Source organism: Pleuronectes platessa, chromosome 21 (assembly GCF_947347685.1).
Source record: "Pleuronectes platessa chromosome 21, fPlePla1.1, whole genome shotgun sequence".
Classification (NCBI taxonomy): domain Eukaryota; kingdom Metazoa; phylum Chordata; class Actinopteri; order Pleuronectiformes; family Pleuronectidae; genus Pleuronectes; species Pleuronectes platessa.
In genome coordinates, this window is record NC_070646.1 from 17986270 (window position 1) to 18004242 (window position 17973).

A 17973-nucleotide genomic window follows, 5' to 3' on the forward strand; every position below is an offset into this window, starting at 1 on the left:
CTCTCTTCATAGTTTGCAAACTGACAGACTAAAAGGGAAGTTTCTTCATCTTCCATTTCCAGACTATTTTACTAGGAATCAGTCGACCTCTGTGTTCACTGTTATGATCAGAAATACAGATCAAGTCTGGTCCCATCGAAGCTTCACACTGCAGCTGAGAAGCGAATGTTGACTTTTATTTTTAGCCGCATGTGACTTCTTGGTAAAATGTGCTGCTGGAGACACTTATAGTTGGAACATAATTAGTTGGAACAGCCCTGGAGGTGGTTGACAGTTCTCTGTCCGTAAGTCTGTGTGTGTCAGTTTGTGTCACTTTAGTGAAACAGCTATGCAACATACAGTCACGAAACAGGCTTGAGATCAAAAATGAAAAATCAAGTTCAAAGGTGGGTGTGATCCAACCCGTGGGTGCAGATTATCAATGGTATAATAGAGTAATCATCTTATACTGTTATAATATTAACTGAGTAGTAAATGGCAGAGGTGAGTGAGATTTTGTGAGATATATAAGGCTCAGGCCAAAGCGACTGACCTTGAGGCTGTGGAGGGACGACTCTGGTGGGTAGACGATGAAGTGGCGCAGAGTGAAGCCGAATCCCTGTGAGTTCTTCTGCAGGAAAATGGTCTGTGGGCCCTGCCACGACACGCCCTCCACCTCACCCGATGACAGCGGCCGGCGCCTGTTCTCGTTGGAAGACACCATACCATCTCTCCGCCCTTTAGCCTGTTGAGGAGAGATAATGTTTAATACACTTTTCATTACCTTTCCTCTTTGAAATGAAACAGAACGTTACCATATGAATCTTAAGGAATGTCTCCAGTATCATGTTCTGGTTTCCCCATTGAACTTGTGTGTGATTGTTTATTCATCCAAGGCTGAACACATTTAAGGGAAGTGGGTGGGTGGAAGTGGGTGTATGTGGTCCATTCACTGGGGTCTCTGTCCAGATCTGACCTGGGCAGAATTTCACCAATGCCAGGAATTTCTCAGAGACTTCCTCTCTCCAAAGAGGAAGCTCTATAATCACTTTTAATCACATTTATTACCTTCAGCCAACAATGGCAGAGTTAAAAATACATAATCTATAAATACCAGTCATGGAACAACAGGAACTTATTAGGGCTCATAAACACATATCTGGAAAATTCAATGAACAATAGACAAAGAGGGCTTCACAGAGAGTGAGAGTCGGCACAGTGGCCAACACTGCTAACCCACACAAAGTTGGACCTTATTAGAGATGTTCTTAATTAAAATTTTAACAGTTATCTCTGCATTCCTGCTGCATCAGTACCATCAGAGCGTATTCTCCGTCATTGCTTTCACGGTCAACAGTGTGTCAGCAGACTAACCCCAAAACATGGGAAGATGTTCATGTGCCTGGATAAAAACCAAGTGGATACTCAGTCTACTATGCTGAGGACTGAGGCTGAACTGGGATTTATTTCATTCTGAAGTCTGAAAAATATGAAATGTTTCCATTTTGTTCACCTGTTTAGGTTGTTGGAGGTTTTTCATTCATTTAAAAGTGTTTTTGTTTAGCTCATATGTTTATACCATAAACTGCATATGGGGAAGGATGACATGACAACTCCAAGGAAACCAAATCGTTTAGATGTGGCTACCTGGTGGAGGTAATATACTGTAGCTACAATATACTCCATGTTATTGGATGGGACAAGAACCGAACAAAAGATTCAAAGTACACATCAAATAAATTGTTCACATAAATGGTTTCTGTCATTTTAGGTCGTTCACATTGATTGTTTGTCCAATTGTATATTTGAAGCCAAAGTAACTCAATCACCACCTGATGGCTGACAATGAGGTGAGAGACACGAGAGAAACATATTTTCGCAAACTTTCTGATTTAAATATTCCATACTGTGTCGATTCGTCTGTTTCAAGTGTCACATTAACAAACTGTAAATATCATTCAAAGCAGTGAGCAAAGCAGTCATTTTAAACACATATTGATTAGTGGAGCACCAAATATGGGAGGCAGTTTAAAACCAGACTGGACAAAACACAGTGGACACTACGGAGGATGGATCATAGAGATTATGTTTGACTGACATCTCACTGCTGGAGTGTGATCAAAGAATGAACAGGGTGAAAAACATCGACTACACACTGACACGGATAAAAAGCCTCAAACCCCGACCCGAGCCAGTTACAAAAACAACAGGAAGAGTGTTTCTTGAGACAGGAAGTGGATGGTGGAGCTTTGGGGAAACCTTCGCCTCTAAGAATAGTCCCAGGGAGAGCCGGGAGGAGACACACATTTTCCACAGAGGGAAGCTAAGCAGTTCAGATTCCTTTCTTTCTGTTGTATGTTTAAACAAATAACAATAACTCTGGTCAAATCACTGACAGGCAGAGTTAGGTTGTGCTGCTGGCTCACTTTCTGATCAGGCCATTTAGCAGCAGTGAAATGACTCAGTTTGTGGTCATTCAAATACTTTTAGGGCTTTTACTCCACAATCACATTGTCATTACGTAACGTTTATTATTTTCACCATCAGGCTTCAACACAATAAAATAACCTCAAAGGATTCCTGCCCACTGACATTTATTTGTGTGTGTGTGTTTGTTTGTTATGTGTGTGTGTGTGTGTGTGTGTGGTAGCTGGGGATAAGTCGTTGTGTTGAATCCCTCATCATCCGACATCCTTGCAGGTGACATTCCACACAAATGAGGGAATGTACACCGATGTGAGATTTTGTGCATGTTTACCTCTCCCTCCCCATCTCTCTTTCACTCACACACTCACACACACTTACCCACTCACCCACAAAGTGAAATGTGTGAAATGTCAACATGCCAGAGTGTGTTTAATACAGCAGCGTGACTTTTTTCTACCTGTAATTCTTTGCATGAACATCTTGCTTTGTATACTTGTATAAATAAACTAAGAGCTTCAACCACTTGATTGACCTGACTGTCAATGTGTTGTTTCCACATTGTACAACACACACACACTTAACCAAGTTAATAAGAAGTTTGTCTGGAAATTATGACATTAAAAGCTGGATTAATGATATTTGCAATAGATTTTAGGTCTGGGTGATAGAGATGTATTTTTAAAGAATACTCAAGACCTACTATTTTATTCTAGCACACATTTGAGTATTATATATTTTTTAATGCACTATATTTAATTCCTAATTGCACTCACATTGAAATATATTCCCTCTAAGGATTTTTTTTAATTAATTTCTTTCTTATTTCGTTATTTCTATTCTTTTCATTATATATAATAAATTTAGCAATTTGAATGTTATTTTAAAATGTTTTGCTTTTTAAGTCGATCGATTCACCATAGATGAAAATAAGTGTTTTTATCTACCTGGTAGGGTCTGAATCTACAGGGGCCATTAATAAACTTTTCTTTTCACATGTTAAAAGAAAACCTATTTAACATTATTTTAATAATTTCAATGGACACAATCCACAATCACAAAATCCCCAGTCCTCATTTGATAAGAATGTATTCAAAAGATATATTTATCTGAGACTGTAATATTGTTACAGACACCTGCTTGGTATTAGAATATATTCATACACCAAATTAATTTACTTGGCATCTTTTGTGTGGTGAAATATCCACCTCCTGTCGAAGGGCAGCTTTATTAAGACTTACTTGGGCAAGATGGAATTAATAATATATATTAGTATCTGAGCAACTCTATCTTTTTATAAGCATATACGTTTATATAGTTGTTGCCATGCTCAGCCTGGTTGTGCAACCCAAACCCAACAACAAGGGCTCGTTGTGCTGTCTCAAACAGAGCTCTTCATGTACATGGGCCTGCAGCTCAGCCAGTTTACTCGTCGTTCTATCTGCTGCACTAATCATTTCTCTTCGCTCACTTGGATTTAGGATTTGAATGTCAACCACTCGTCATTGGGTATTTAATGATTTAGTTATTGTTCTTGTCTGAAATTCAGACCACAGGAGAGTGAGCTGCACCGAGAGAGGAAGAGTGACACGATGCAAAAAGACACACATCCAGCCTGCATATACAGACACAGATAACACAAAGTGACAGGTACTTTGTCTGATTCACACAGAGTGTATACTCGACACAGGATATCTAAAACACTGCTTCTACCAGCAAACAAACATGCTATAAGCAGTGAGTGATGGGGTGGTGTGATCATTGATGCATATTTTTGAAAAGATGATGTAAAAGCACAACCACGCATACACACATACACACACACACACACACACACACACAGACATACTGTACACACAAGAGATTATATAAGGCTACATGAATCTCTGTGCGTAGTGAGGGCATCAGCCTCATCTCTTGTCCCCTCTGCTAGTCAACAGCCCCCTCAGTGCAACATTACATAACATCAAAAGGAGGCACACACGCACGCACGCACGCACGCACGCACGCACGCACGCACGCACGCACGCACGCACGCACGCACGCACACACACACACACACACAAATGAATCAAACGCCATGTGCTGAATCAGTCTCTATCCTGACACAGGATGGAGTTCACACAGCACGGACCTTAACCTTCACTCCCTGTGATAAAACCGGGACACCCACATGGCGGAAAAGGACAAGGACAGGGGATTTTAGCGTCACTCCCTTGCAATGATCAGAAAAGACAGGAAAGGTTAAAGCAAGATAGCGGAAGAAACGTCCCAGAGGAAATACACCTGTCCACAGTCATCAGATCAGATACGAGATGAGGAGTGTGCCAATGCTGACAGCCATTGCTGTTTTTAAAGATGCATCATATACCAGGATGGACCGAAGGCAACAATCAAAGTGTGTCCAGTATAGAGCTGATACCACTCTGTAAACACCACAGATGTAACTGAAGAAAAATAACACTTTTGTATCTGGTTCTTCACTCCACCATTCCACATTATACACTTGTATAGGGAGCAAACGCACTTGCTTCAGGAACAATTTTCAAATCAAGACTCGATTTAAATTGTCAGTCTGGTTGGAGGCACTGGGAGGTTACCACAGCCCACATAGGTCCATTAAAGCTGCACTCATCAATATATTTGTTATCAACATTGGGTCAGATAAGAAGGGTGGAGTCAATCATAGTGACTAAGACAGAGAACAATCACCAACTCTGCATTTCTCTGCAGAGTTTTTCAGCTCATTGTTTACATCTTGCCCAGAGTATTGACTGTTTGTTCTCGTAAAGCTTGTCTGCAGCTGCAGTAGACATCTGTTCACACAGAAACCCACTGAAATGACCTGCTTTGCTGTGTTAGCAACTAGTGGCTAAATAACAAAAGCTAAACTTTTCAGCTTAACAAAAAACTAAGCAAAAGAAGTCTACCTTTGTTCAGTGTGTGCTGGATTTTTAAAATGGTTAATCATGCTAAGACATTAGCAATACAAATGTTATGGCCACAATACTTACAATATTCAGCTTGCTGTGGTGTTCTGTCAGCTCCGAAATGATAATTTAATAACTTTGGTGATGATAAAGCTTTGTTACATGTAGAGGACACGTCGAAATAATGCTTGAAGGCTTAAATTGTAGAGTAACCTGTTTGTGGAAGGCTACACTGTCCTGCTGATTAAAAGTAAACCACAAGTTTCCACTTTTTGGGAACAACTAATCTAATTATTAACAAGAAATTCAAATCTTTAAAACTGTCACAGTTGTTTGCCTTCTCTTTATCTATTTGATAAAATTCTACAAACAAGGTTGCTGCATGTGGACAAACACAGTTCCACCGGTGCAAGGTTGGTCCCCGGCATGTACACTACTTTCAAACCCTAGAATTTACGACTGTGGTTGTCTTGCTTGACATAGTGGCTGTCAAAAGACAAGACCATTGTCTAGTGTGAGGCCTATATAAGACCCTCAGTAATGCATTAAAAGCTGTATTTAATAAATCATCCCCTTTTAAGTTAATGGTTTGGTTATTTAGAACAATCAACACTTTGGAACACTGATAATATACAAACATCTGATGTATCATATCCTAAATGTGGTCTTTGTGGGTTTGGATGCCATTGCTAACAAAAACAGAGCAAGAACGCACATCGTAATAACTTTTAAATCATTGATAATATCTCCCCTTTGCATGTCATTGCAAAAGAATGTAATTTGTCTGGATTTAAACTCAATAGTTTGTGTCCTGATGATGATCTAAAGGAGGGCTTGGATTTCTTGCGATAGACCCTCGAAACATGCAATCATTTGGCAGGAAAGAAATACAGTATTGACGACCCATATTTACTGTCTGCCCTCGTACCCAGGACGATCGATGGCGCTGTATGGCTCTCCGGAAGCCCCGTCTTCTTGGCGATGCGATGGGTATCCGCCTTGGTGAGGCTTGAGGTGAAACTCCCCTTAGCACTGCCAACCAGATACAGCGAGGTTCAACATCACTACAGTCTACTCCGACAGAACATTGAAATCGCCACTCGTGGCCTGACGGAGCTGGTGCGACACCCGACAACCTCAGCATAGCCCCTCCACATTAATATTCATGTATACCGTTTGTGCAAGGAACTCGCACCAACACACACCAGGGGTCACAAGGCTTCAGATCCCTACATTGAGATATCCGGTCACCTTTGCAAAGTGTCTGCTTGAGGCATCATAGCCAGTGGGGTAAGTCAATGGAGGGTAGGTCGATGGAAAGCACTTTCACACAGTGTCATAATCAGCAATGTTTATGTAGGACATCAAGTCTTCAGTGGATTTGTAATCCTTGAGTTGGATTTAGCAAGAGCTTTATCGTTGCTTTACTTCCTCCTCTGGGCAAACAAGGGGATCGCGTTTCCTGGTCTCAAAGACCATTGGCCAAGCAATGACGATTCCATCTAAAGCCAAGAAACCATCCAATTACTGACTGGATTGGACTTCATCAGTCATTTGTTTGTCCATTTTCTACCACATTGTTGCAAGCTAATCCTCTTTTCTTTTCTTTCCTTTTTTACAAATCTTGGTTTGACTTGGTCCTTTTCTTTGAAATTTAAGGCAATTTGTTTGTGATCAAAACAGTTTTTCAAAAAATCTTCTTCTTGTCTTTTCTCACCTTTCATTCAGTCCCGATCACAGATGTAGATGAGTTCTTCAGCTTCGATGTCATCGTTGTATTTTGAATGTGAAAAGGCTTTAGAAAGAGTATTGGTCCCATGGAAACTACAGTTGAAGCATTAACTGTCAACTGTCTTTAATTTCCACTAGTTTCCTTCAGAGCTTTCGACACAGAATTATTCCCATGTCAGAATAGACACACTAATTTGAAGTCGCCGTTGATGCTGCCCTGCGATATTAGTTTAAAGTTTGAGCTTGTCTCTTGATTGCGGAAACAAATCCATCCCAGACCAGTTGAATTCCGTCCCCGGACCAGTTGAGCTGAGACGGCAGGTTGTAGTCGGACCAGATTTTAGAACTGGAAACAATCCCATGCTGCTGCTCAGAGATCCAGTGTGTCCCCCCTCCATACTGGACCAAGAGTGCAGCACTGGCTGTAGCTGGCTATCTTTGCTCCTCTCAACGCTGCCACGCATCTCTCTCTATTTTCAGTGTCTCTCTCCCTGGGGTCTATATGCTGACATCGCAGCACTCTCTCTCTCTCTCTCTCTCTCTCTCTCGCTCTCTCTCTCTCTCAATCTCTCTTTCTCTCTCGTTTTCTCTCTCTCTCTTACTCACACTCCTCTTCTCCTTCAGCTCCATAGTTCAGCCCAGTGGTACAGAGCGATGCTTCTCTCTCTCTCCCTGTGTTGGGTCTGGCCATCTCTTCCATTTAGACTCACAACCTGGTGGCTGATGCTGATGCACTTTTAACTATGTGTTGTTGAATGACTAATTGATTAACTGCTTGATAGACCAACACAATCATGCGTTGGCTGCAATGGGCCATGACAGTTTTGTGAAAATGATCTATCTTTAAAGATGTTGCTGAGCTCAACATTGTGATGACTGTCGTTCATCAGACATGGAAAAGGGCTCAGAGTCATTTGATGTGGTTCATTGGTTTATGCTTTTACTTACATGGCTTTCTATTTCATTAAATCAACATTAGTTCTGATAGATTTCGTTCAACACACCTTACCCATTTATATGGAAATCATTCACTACCTGTTCAGCTGGTCTCAGTCCAATTCACCGATAGAGTGGTGCTGATGGTTTGAGTATCAGTTTCCCTCTGTTTTCCAGTGATTGGTGTTGCACAACGACAAACGAGAGGAGGTCACACCAACAATAGTCTTCATTATCCTCCCAAAATATTAAGCTGCAGGCTACAGAACACTGATATCTCATGAAACCAAACCCATGTTTTTACTGAAGCTACTGTTGTGTAATGTGGTTGTGTCTGTAATTATACAGCGTGTGTACGTCCATGTGAATGTCTGGATTTACAATAGAAGGTGACAATTTCAAAAAGGAAATAAGAGTGTCCGAGAGATTAAAAAATAAAATGATATACACTACAAACATTCAACAATCTTAATGTCAGTGTGCGTGTGTGTTTGTATGTGTGTGTCCCTCCTCCTCTAGCCTCCACAACAGCTCTAACAGTGCTGTCAGCCCCTCATTCCTCTTTTCATTGACACCTGAGAGCAGCTACAGCAACAGACAGCAATAGAAAGAGAGAGTGAAGTGGGATTCAGAGACACTAACCGAGGCTGACGTTCATGCAAACATCATCCAGCAGCCTCTGCAGCTCTCATCTCCCGTCCTCCTGTGGAGTTCACGTTCACGTTCCTTCTCTCTTCTCTCTTGACCCCTTTTCTCTTTTAGAATGGTCTGACTTATATTTTTCACCTTTCCTTTCCCTACATCGCAAGTGAACAAAAAATTGAAACCTTAAAACCAAACAAGCTACCGTGAAAATCTTTCTTACAATTTTGTCCGTGATTCCTTGCTGGTTTGTGAAAAACAGTGACCAATGTGTGCACTTACAACTGCTTTCTTGACTGTGAGGAGTCAAGCCAGAACAAAAATAACATAATGTTATGTGTGAGTCAGAGGAGAATCTGCATCTGTTCTGCCCTGATTCTTTATGCCTCAAGTGTGAGGGCAACCGACCACATGATCCCTGTGAGGACGCGTGCGCCATGTGATGTGAAAGCAGCTAATACCAGAGCACAAAAGACACATTTGATTAAGTCCACTAATCTGATCTATCTCTCCATCAGCTCTGCTAGGGAGGATATACAGCAAATAATCAGACTTGGCCTAGAGAAATTTTTGGACGCCATGACTTGTTACCGAGCTCAAGCAAAACATTAGTGGAAGTCCTGCCAGAGGGAACTAAGGGCACAGCTTCCAAATTCACAAAAATATGCTTCCCTGGTTGTGTGAGTCAACTGTGAGCTGCCCTGATTCTACACATCTATGCCATAGTCTAACCTGCGGCGGTTTAATGACATCATGAATCACACATGCACTGTGAAAAGATGAACAAGGCTTTTACACAGAGATCCCGATATATTGCCAATAAGAAGAGAAAGACGCCATTTTGGCTCTGCTGTAGAGTAAGAGTAACAGTAAGAGGGAGTAAAGGCTCAACATTCCCAACCTAAATAGGCCGTGTGAGAGAGGCTACGGTCGTGCAATGATGCGGCTGTAAAGCAGATATGAGTTAGCACGCTCGCTAGCAAATAAACCAGCATGAAACAGGATTACAGTCATCAAACCATGGTGAGATAAAACTGTTTAGGAGCTGACACACATCTGCTATTTCCAGCAAATCTCTGTATGTCTGTATGTGCAATCTTCACAACCATTTATTTGTTGGGCTTTAAGCTTAACCATGTGTATTGTTAAGGACCCAAGTAAGTGCCGTTTTGAATTTGGTGAAGTTTGGTTCAATAGATTTAAGATTTAAGATTTGTATTAAATTAAACAATGAATGATACATAAGAATAGCTCCCATCAAGTTTTAACAGTGCCGAAGACAAATTACAGTACATCATTGAAAATGTTGGTTTCTTCTTTTTCAAAGATCTGCATCTCACCCCCAATGTAACTTGTACAACATGTTATGTTATTTACTTCAATGTATCTAGTACTGAATCACAGCATTTTCTCAAGGCACCTTTCATAATAATGTCGAGACCGTACAATATTATAGAGAAGCACAATGGTTCCCCCACTGACCGTGGAGAGAAAAAACATCATACGGAATCAGACTCAAGGTTGAGGGGGGTGCAGAAGCTGCCTCAACCAGTTGGGTTCAAAGGAGAGAAGGGGAGCAAGACCATTAACAGCTCTGTTGTATTCAACATGGTCACACTGGTTGTTTTGACATTAATAATTTGAGCTGTGCCGTCTGATAAACACACTGGGCTGAGAATGTCCTTGGCTTGTGTGAGATGTTGTGGGTGGGGGTCTGATAAAAACAGACATTTTCCATGAACAAGAGAAGGAGACAGAAGTGACCGTCACTATCTAATCAAATGGAATAAACTTGAAATTTGACTGTTGGGTAGGTTTATGTTTATTGTCATTCAGTTGAATGAACATGGAGGTTCGGGTTTCATCTCTTTCCTAATAGAAAGTAAGTATAGGTAATAAAGGCATTCAAATCACAAGATCGCAATCCTACTTAAAGGGGGAACTGTTCAAGTCTTATTCTTAAAACTTCATGAGGCAACATCACATACACCTACAACATCTGTTACATGACTACATTTTCAGAAAATGTAGTCCCACACAGCATTATCAAGGTATAAAAAATATATATAACTAAACCCACTTGTGAAGTGGGTGTGTCTCAATCTTTTTCTATGTGAAAGTCGCCTTCTTCTGTTACACAAGTTGTAAACTGTAAAAAAATTTCACCGCACTGAGGGTCAAGTGAAAAGTTAAGTTGAGGGAGAATGCAAGGGAGTAAGGGAGAGAACCAGAGCACGAGTGGGAAGAACAAAGTAGGGACTGAGTAAGGTAAATAAAGAGCTGTCAGCCAGAATCTCAGTCTAAAAGGAGAAGACACAGACAGAAAGAGGGAGGAGGAGATAGTGGGAGGGAAGACTCAACGAGACAGCAAGCGAGAACGAAATAACTCCTGTAGGAAAAAGAGACAAGACGAAATCTAGTTGCTGAAGCACAGAGGAGAGAAAAACGGTTGAAAGTTACTTCTAAACCATGAAAGGTGAAAGTAAACATTTAAAAACAGAAGGAGAGTGGCATTAAGTGATTGTATGTTTTATAAATGTGAAAATATCAGTCAAATTACAAATGTATTTTTTGTGTGATGTCTTGAGGCTGCACGACATGGACTGTGTCTATTTGTGCCGAGTCCAGTTACATCTACTCACTTTAGGAATGTTGTTTTATTTTGTGTACTTCCTCTTTCCATCAGTATTTTACTTTGCTACATAAAATTACACAAAAACTAGATACAGTTTGATGGAGAAAGAGGGAGGATGGTGGATGGAAGGACAAAGAAAAGACTGGACCTGATGACAAAAGCAAAAGAGTAACTCAAGTCTCTCAAACTTACTGTATGTGGAATAGTGATTTGATACGTACTGCAACACACAAATGCACTCTGACCATATATCCTCACTGACTGGAGTCAAACAACAGAATAACTACAGTTTATGAGGTTCACGACTCAAACGATTTAATGAATAATTTCTAAATTTACTGACAACAGTGTGAAGACAGAGTGGAAACACGAACCGTGCTGTTACTTCCCCTAAACCTGAAGCTGCATCCTGTTTCCTCTCCTGAGAAAGCGGAGGAAACCAAACAACGTTTCATCAAACTGGGAATATTTGACCATGTTTCTCATCAAAGTAGTTCAAATGCTTCCAGCTTTCAAATTAAAGTGTCTTCTTTAGCTTTAATTGTATTTTTTCTACAAATGAATGTCAGCACAACACAAAAACCGAGAAGAGACAATCGTTTCGAGAAATGGAAATACAAAAAAAGAAAGAAGGAACATCCTGTTTCTTTCTAATCTTTGATGCACGGTTTGTTACTGCAATCTTCTCTTTTTTTTATATACAAAATAAAGTTCTGGTCCGTAGTATTTTCAGGTACGATGCAGAATTTTCCCATCAAAAGAGTCTTTCATGTCCAGACTTTTGCAGGGTGCAGCCTCCTACTCTGCATGATTATGAAGATAATCAAGTGGAAAAATATGGTAAAGGCCAATTAAGTTGTTTAAAGAGTAAAGATTTCTCTTTTTTTCCCAGGAATTAATCTATCCCCACAGTGTCATCTTTTACAACACAACGTTGTAATGTCATGACAAGTTTTGTTCCTCAACAACAGAATATGATGAATAACTATCTATCATAGTGACATTCATTCATCCACAGTCTTTTCCTTGAGAGATGACTATTTCCTTCACACACAGAAACATACACACACATACACACACACACACACACACACAAACACACACACACACACACGCACACACACACACACACACACACACACACACACACACACACACACACACAGACACACTCACTCACTCACTCACTCACTCACTCACTCACTCACACAGAGAGAGAGAGAGCAGCTAGACGTGAATGAGTTGCACTGATTCCCCTTCACAGCCACACGTGGGCAGCAGTGCATCACACAGAGCATGAATAAACTGCAGTCACAATGGTTCCTGTCACCCAGTGAATCAGTGCACCCCAACTCAAATAAATCAGACTTTACACAGAGTAATTAGGGAGGTTATATTTCCATTGGTGTTTGTTTAGATAACGCAAAAACTGCCACCGGGATTTTATTGAAATAAAGGTTGTGGTACGGGCCAAAGAAGTACCCGTGAACTTTTGGAGAGGATTCAATCAACTGTGTTGTTTTTTACATTTTCCTTGGGAATACTCCATTGGATCTTGAAAAAAAAAAACTGGCATATTTAGACGCCTCTTATCTAAGAATGTGTGCAATTTGGAACTTGATTGAAATTAAGGGGACTGATGGTCCAGAAGTATGCGCTCTTCTGAGTGCCAGTGTAGTTTTTAATGGTCACTGCTTTGGGCTTGAAGCCTTTTCTCACACACGAAAGCTACATTTAAACCCCTTATGCAAATCATACAGTAGTGCACACAGGCTTATTCTGTCAGGTTTAGATATTTGTAGGTCCCAAGCATGTTAATCAAAATTTTAGAGAGTTAACTCCTGGATAACAAAAACATCACACATAAAAGGTATCAGAGTAAAGATCTAACAATATTCCTGTTACTACTATTGCTGCAGAGACAGAAGTGGAAGAAGAGGCCATCTGTGTAAACATCTTGTCCTGTTAAAGTGCTCTTGAACATGATGTTATCTTATCAGATTAAATGTTGAGTAGAAACATAAACCACATACAGCTACAGAGAGAAGTACGTTAATATGATCACAGGCGTAAATGAGCACTCGGTCAAATGCAAAACGCACTGACTGACCTATTTTTAGTCAACTGTGAAAATGGTTCCGAGCTAAAAATAAACACATTCATTTGGCTTTTCTTTGATTATTTTTCATTTGAGATGAAGCTGCTGTCACTAGGCTGGTCTGAGTTACTGCTCATCCAGCCCAAATACACAGTATATGATTTCCAATATCCATTAAGTGCTCCACTTCACAGTTGACAACAGAGCATGTAAGGGATCCAGGGATTTCCTGAGATTTTATTGCTTTGATTGACATTCTGGACATTTCTAACAGAATTTCTGTCATGGATTAATTAACTAATTGGGACAGCTCTAGATTCAATGAGCAGATTAATATTCCAGTTCAATAAATATACTAATTTACCCAACACCAGTAAAACTTTATACTTGACTTTTCTCTCCAATTCTGCTTGGTATGCCTCTCTTTGTTTTGCACCCACTAATAGTTTCAAACCAAGGCCAATGTATTTCAATTCTACAGGACTAAGTCTTCTTCCCTCAAAATTCTCTAAGTATAGCTGCAAAACTTTCGCTAGATCCATTCCTGACACATATGTTGGTGGTGATGTCCAAACCTAAGTCTACATTTTGTACTATATAGTAAGAACTAAGCCTTCCTGACAACGTTCATCGAGGCCATTTTCAGACATGACCTCCAGAGGAAGTACAGAGATTTGGGTCGGGACTCTCTTTGGAAGTTTCATTTCACACATGCACGTGTATGGTACCGCTTTTTCATCCGGAGATATTTTTTTTCTTTTTAGGGAAGAAACGTCATCATCACACCCACTTGCTCACGTTGAATTGTGCAGCGGATCTCCTGCTTTGTTCTCACATCCTCTCCTCTGGACTTTCTGCTGACTTCATACACGGGCCCAGACAGAGAAAGTCCACAGAAACTCTAAAGGCTCTCACTCGTACATTTGCGTTCGCACATACAAACCCTACGGAGAAAGTCGGGAGGATCACCGGAAAGAAGTTTTCTTAGGAAGTTGAATCTCTCTTCCAAATATGCTCCCTTTAGTCTATAATGTACATGAGAACGCTGCACTGCGGAGCTGTGAAGACCTGGAGCTGTGGATACCTTGGGCAGAGTACAATACAATACATATGCAAACCCTCTGGAATATAAGAAATGTGAATTGGAGGATATTCTTAATTATGCCCTTGGAAAAAGGGCTGAGAAAATGTCTTAAGAAGGGCTCCCACCCCACAAGACGTGTTGGTTCATATAGCTTCCAATCACCATCAACCGATACAAATAAGTCGTCTTAAATAGATGACTTGCAAACTGCAACACTTCCATGTGGTGTACTGTTTTGAAAAGGCTTGTGAATTCTGTGGGAAGACCAAAGAGGAGTTTCAGAGACAGACTCGTCTTGTAAAACTGTTCCACATAAACAATCCTTGGCTGTTCATTACGATCAGGCGGTCCCTCTTCTTTGAAAGTGGCTGCCCTTGAAGTTCAACCTCACCACATGAGAGGTGGTGACAGGCTGTTGGTGCCACTGATCCTCCAGTACTGAACAATAAAGTAGATTTTCTGCGTTTCTACCACTTTTACTCTAATATCTATTGGATGCTCATGGGTTTATCTTGGAAATATTAAAATATGTTCAATCTAAAACTATATGGTCTGTCGTATTCAAGTATTCATCTGGTGCTTTTCTAGTCTTTGTGACCACTCTAAGCACTTTTGCATCACTGTGTTTTTTTTGCCAGTTACCCATTCAGACACACATTCATACATTGCATCTATGTGCAGCACTTTCTCTATCATAGATCAGTCACGCACAACCATCAATTAGGGGTTCAGTATCTTGAATACAGCTACTTCCTGAGCCACAGCTGTCTATATACTGTTCATCTAGAATATTATAGATCATGGTTAATTATAGTCTACTGTTATTTTACATTCAAATAGCTTCTTGCAATTCACTTTAGTAGTTCACCAATCTGGAAAACTGGATTTGCTTACAGTATTTAGACATGGAGCCGATTCTGTTTTACAATGGATTTGTTTGATTTTGTTTTTATTATTAGTCTATAGGGATCAGATAACTCATCGTCACACTAAGATGTATTCATCTACACTCGTGCACCTAAAGAATTTCCTTTTCTGATATTACAGTAATAATGAGAATATGTTCCTTTAGTTTCTGCATTATGTATTGAATGTACGTAACTAATATAATGCCTTGAAGTTGTGAAAATTCAAAGCGTCGCAGGCTGTTGGGCTTCGGGATAACAGAAGCCAGTCGGTGATGAGCGACAGACATTGACACATGGCTGGGAAGTAAACACAGACCTCCAAAGATCCCTCATTGTTGTTCTCTAAAAACTGACCTGAACTTGGTCCTCAGCACAGAGTGTTCAACTGCACTGACCCGAGACCAGCTGGGGTAGATGTATAAAACCATTGTTCCCAGTTAGACAATGTCTCTGTGCGTCTGAAACGGCAATGGGGCAATACTGTTTGGGCGTTTGAGCTTCAAAGAATGCAGCACTCTCAGAAAGGAAGGATATAACAGCGGAGGATAGCACACTGACAGACACACTGGTAACAAGGGCTCCGAAGTATTAGGGTTCTAACACGTCTGACACACTACATGGTACTATGTCCCTGACCCAAAACAACAGGCAATTGTGGGTAAAGTCTACAATTAAAAACCTCAGGAACAATTAATGATTAACTTCAATCAAACATTGATCTGAGGACATTTATAAGCCATCACATAGCTCCCCAAAACCTGGAAAAACAGAATTTACTGATAAGGGGCAAGACTATTTCACCTTTCACACACTGGTGACAACTGCATCAGGAGCTGAGGATCAAACCGGGGAACCTCCATATAACTAAAAGACTATAGGGCAACAGTTTTCTTCCTCTGGTCCTGTGTTACTTGATCCACTGATGGTTGCCCCAAAACAAAAGATGGTGTCTTCCTAAAAGAAAACTACTGTGCAACAATCTGCTGGTGGAGAGAATTTTACAAGGAGTGGTTGCAATCATCGTCTGCAAGTCAGAATACATTTGTCAAACATCCAGACCCTGGACATTTGACCCACTGAACAACAGACCAACACCCCACATGCATCTGCTATGTAGAGGTCAAAGGTCACCAAACAGGAGTCCGAGAACAGACAGTGACAGATCCAGGAGAAAATCTCTGATCAAACAAGTGTCAGCTATGAACCATGGATATGATTCATTATATACAATACTTTGGGAATAAAGGGATGAGATTCTGTTACTTCACCCACCCCATTGTTACATTCATTCATTCATTCCATTGTGTGCTGTATGACAGAGGCTGTTATGGGCAAATTCTTACTGACAACACGATGAGCTCACTTCGCTGCCCTTGTTTTGATTGTGGTTTGGATGCATTACTTGTTCTGCCTTCCACTGACCTGGCAAGTCAGACAAGCGCTCAGTCTATTTTGGGATCTGTGTTTCACTCACAAACACGGAGAAATGAAGAAATAAGTGGGAGGCAGATGGAGCTACTGTGTTTGATGTTGCCCATCCCTTCAACACAGAATGAATTCAGCAGAACCACTGAATTCCTCAACTTCTACCCCAGTGTTTGTTAACAATGTACTTTCCTATTTTTACACTGAAAAAATAATTTTGTTTAAGAGTCGAACCCTTAGAAATGATGAGCATATATATCGCACTACGCTGTCTGGAACTGCTTCCTTTTTGGCAAGGTGTCTGATGTCAGATGGTAGTGATGATGAGGATGAAAGGGTTGTCAGATAAAGTAGTTGAAATTATAGCAAACACTAGGGATTTTACAATATTATATTTTCCCTGAACGGTTATTGCAGCCAAAATAATTTACAATAGGGATATTACCACTAAACCCAGTTTGAAAAATTATAATAAGTTCTCAAACAGTCAATGTTGACTTAAAAATAATATTTGATTGTGTGGCCAAAATACTACAAAATACTAAAACTGACTAGCATCGATGAGCTCATTGATGGTCAGAGCAATCATAGATTTTTCACATTTATGTATTATTATTATTATTATTATTATTATTATTATTATTATTATTATTATTATTATTATTATTATCATTACTATTATTATTGTCATTGAGTGGTCTCAACCTTACTGTGTAAAGTAAATGTGATTTTGTGCAATACAGATAAAATTGAATTATTATTTTTTCAAAGTAGCATTGTTTCATTTTATGTAAGTTCATGCTCATTCATTTACGTGACTCAAATATGTTTTGCTGTTGACCCGTCCCCAGCAGTCCAGTACATGGCTCAGCTTATGTGCCCTGCCTCTACAAACTGGGAGCGCGCCAAGGGACATCTACTGCGGCCCCCAATTTAAATCAAGCTATCCTTTTCATCAGGAGACAGTAAATCTCTTTGGGACAGAGCAGTGCTCTATACCTGGTCACGGCAGCGCAGGACAGCAGCTGGATACCCACATGGGACCAAACTACCCCCCCTTCCTCCAGCTGGGGATCCAGCTGGAGCTTTCTGGATTGGGACAGTGAAAGAGGGCAAGTTTACAGCCATTCACACATAAACACGCACAAAGTCAACAGTAGTTTGATGCACCAGATGTCTCC

The 17973-nt window shown here is 40.4% G+C and overlaps 1 protein-coding gene across 8 annotated transcripts in view; it reads right to left on the reverse strand.

The window, feature by feature from the left end:
* Positions 1–17973, reverse strand: part of LOC128426582 (rho GTPase-activating protein 23) — a 61039-nt gene that overhangs the window by 18104 nt on the left and 24962 nt on the right. For 6 of the 8 annotated variants that reach the window (XM_053413525.1, XM_053413523.1, XM_053413522.1 and 3 more), the window contains exon 2: positions 533–724. In XM_053413525.1, the coding sequence (XP_053269500.1) occupies positions 533–724 (192 nt within the window). Of the gene's footprint in view, positions 1–532; positions 725–794; positions 924–7050; positions 7505–17973 lie in introns of those variants that run through there. The other 2 variants (XM_053413526.1, XM_053413524.1) reach the window with 2 other exon arrangements.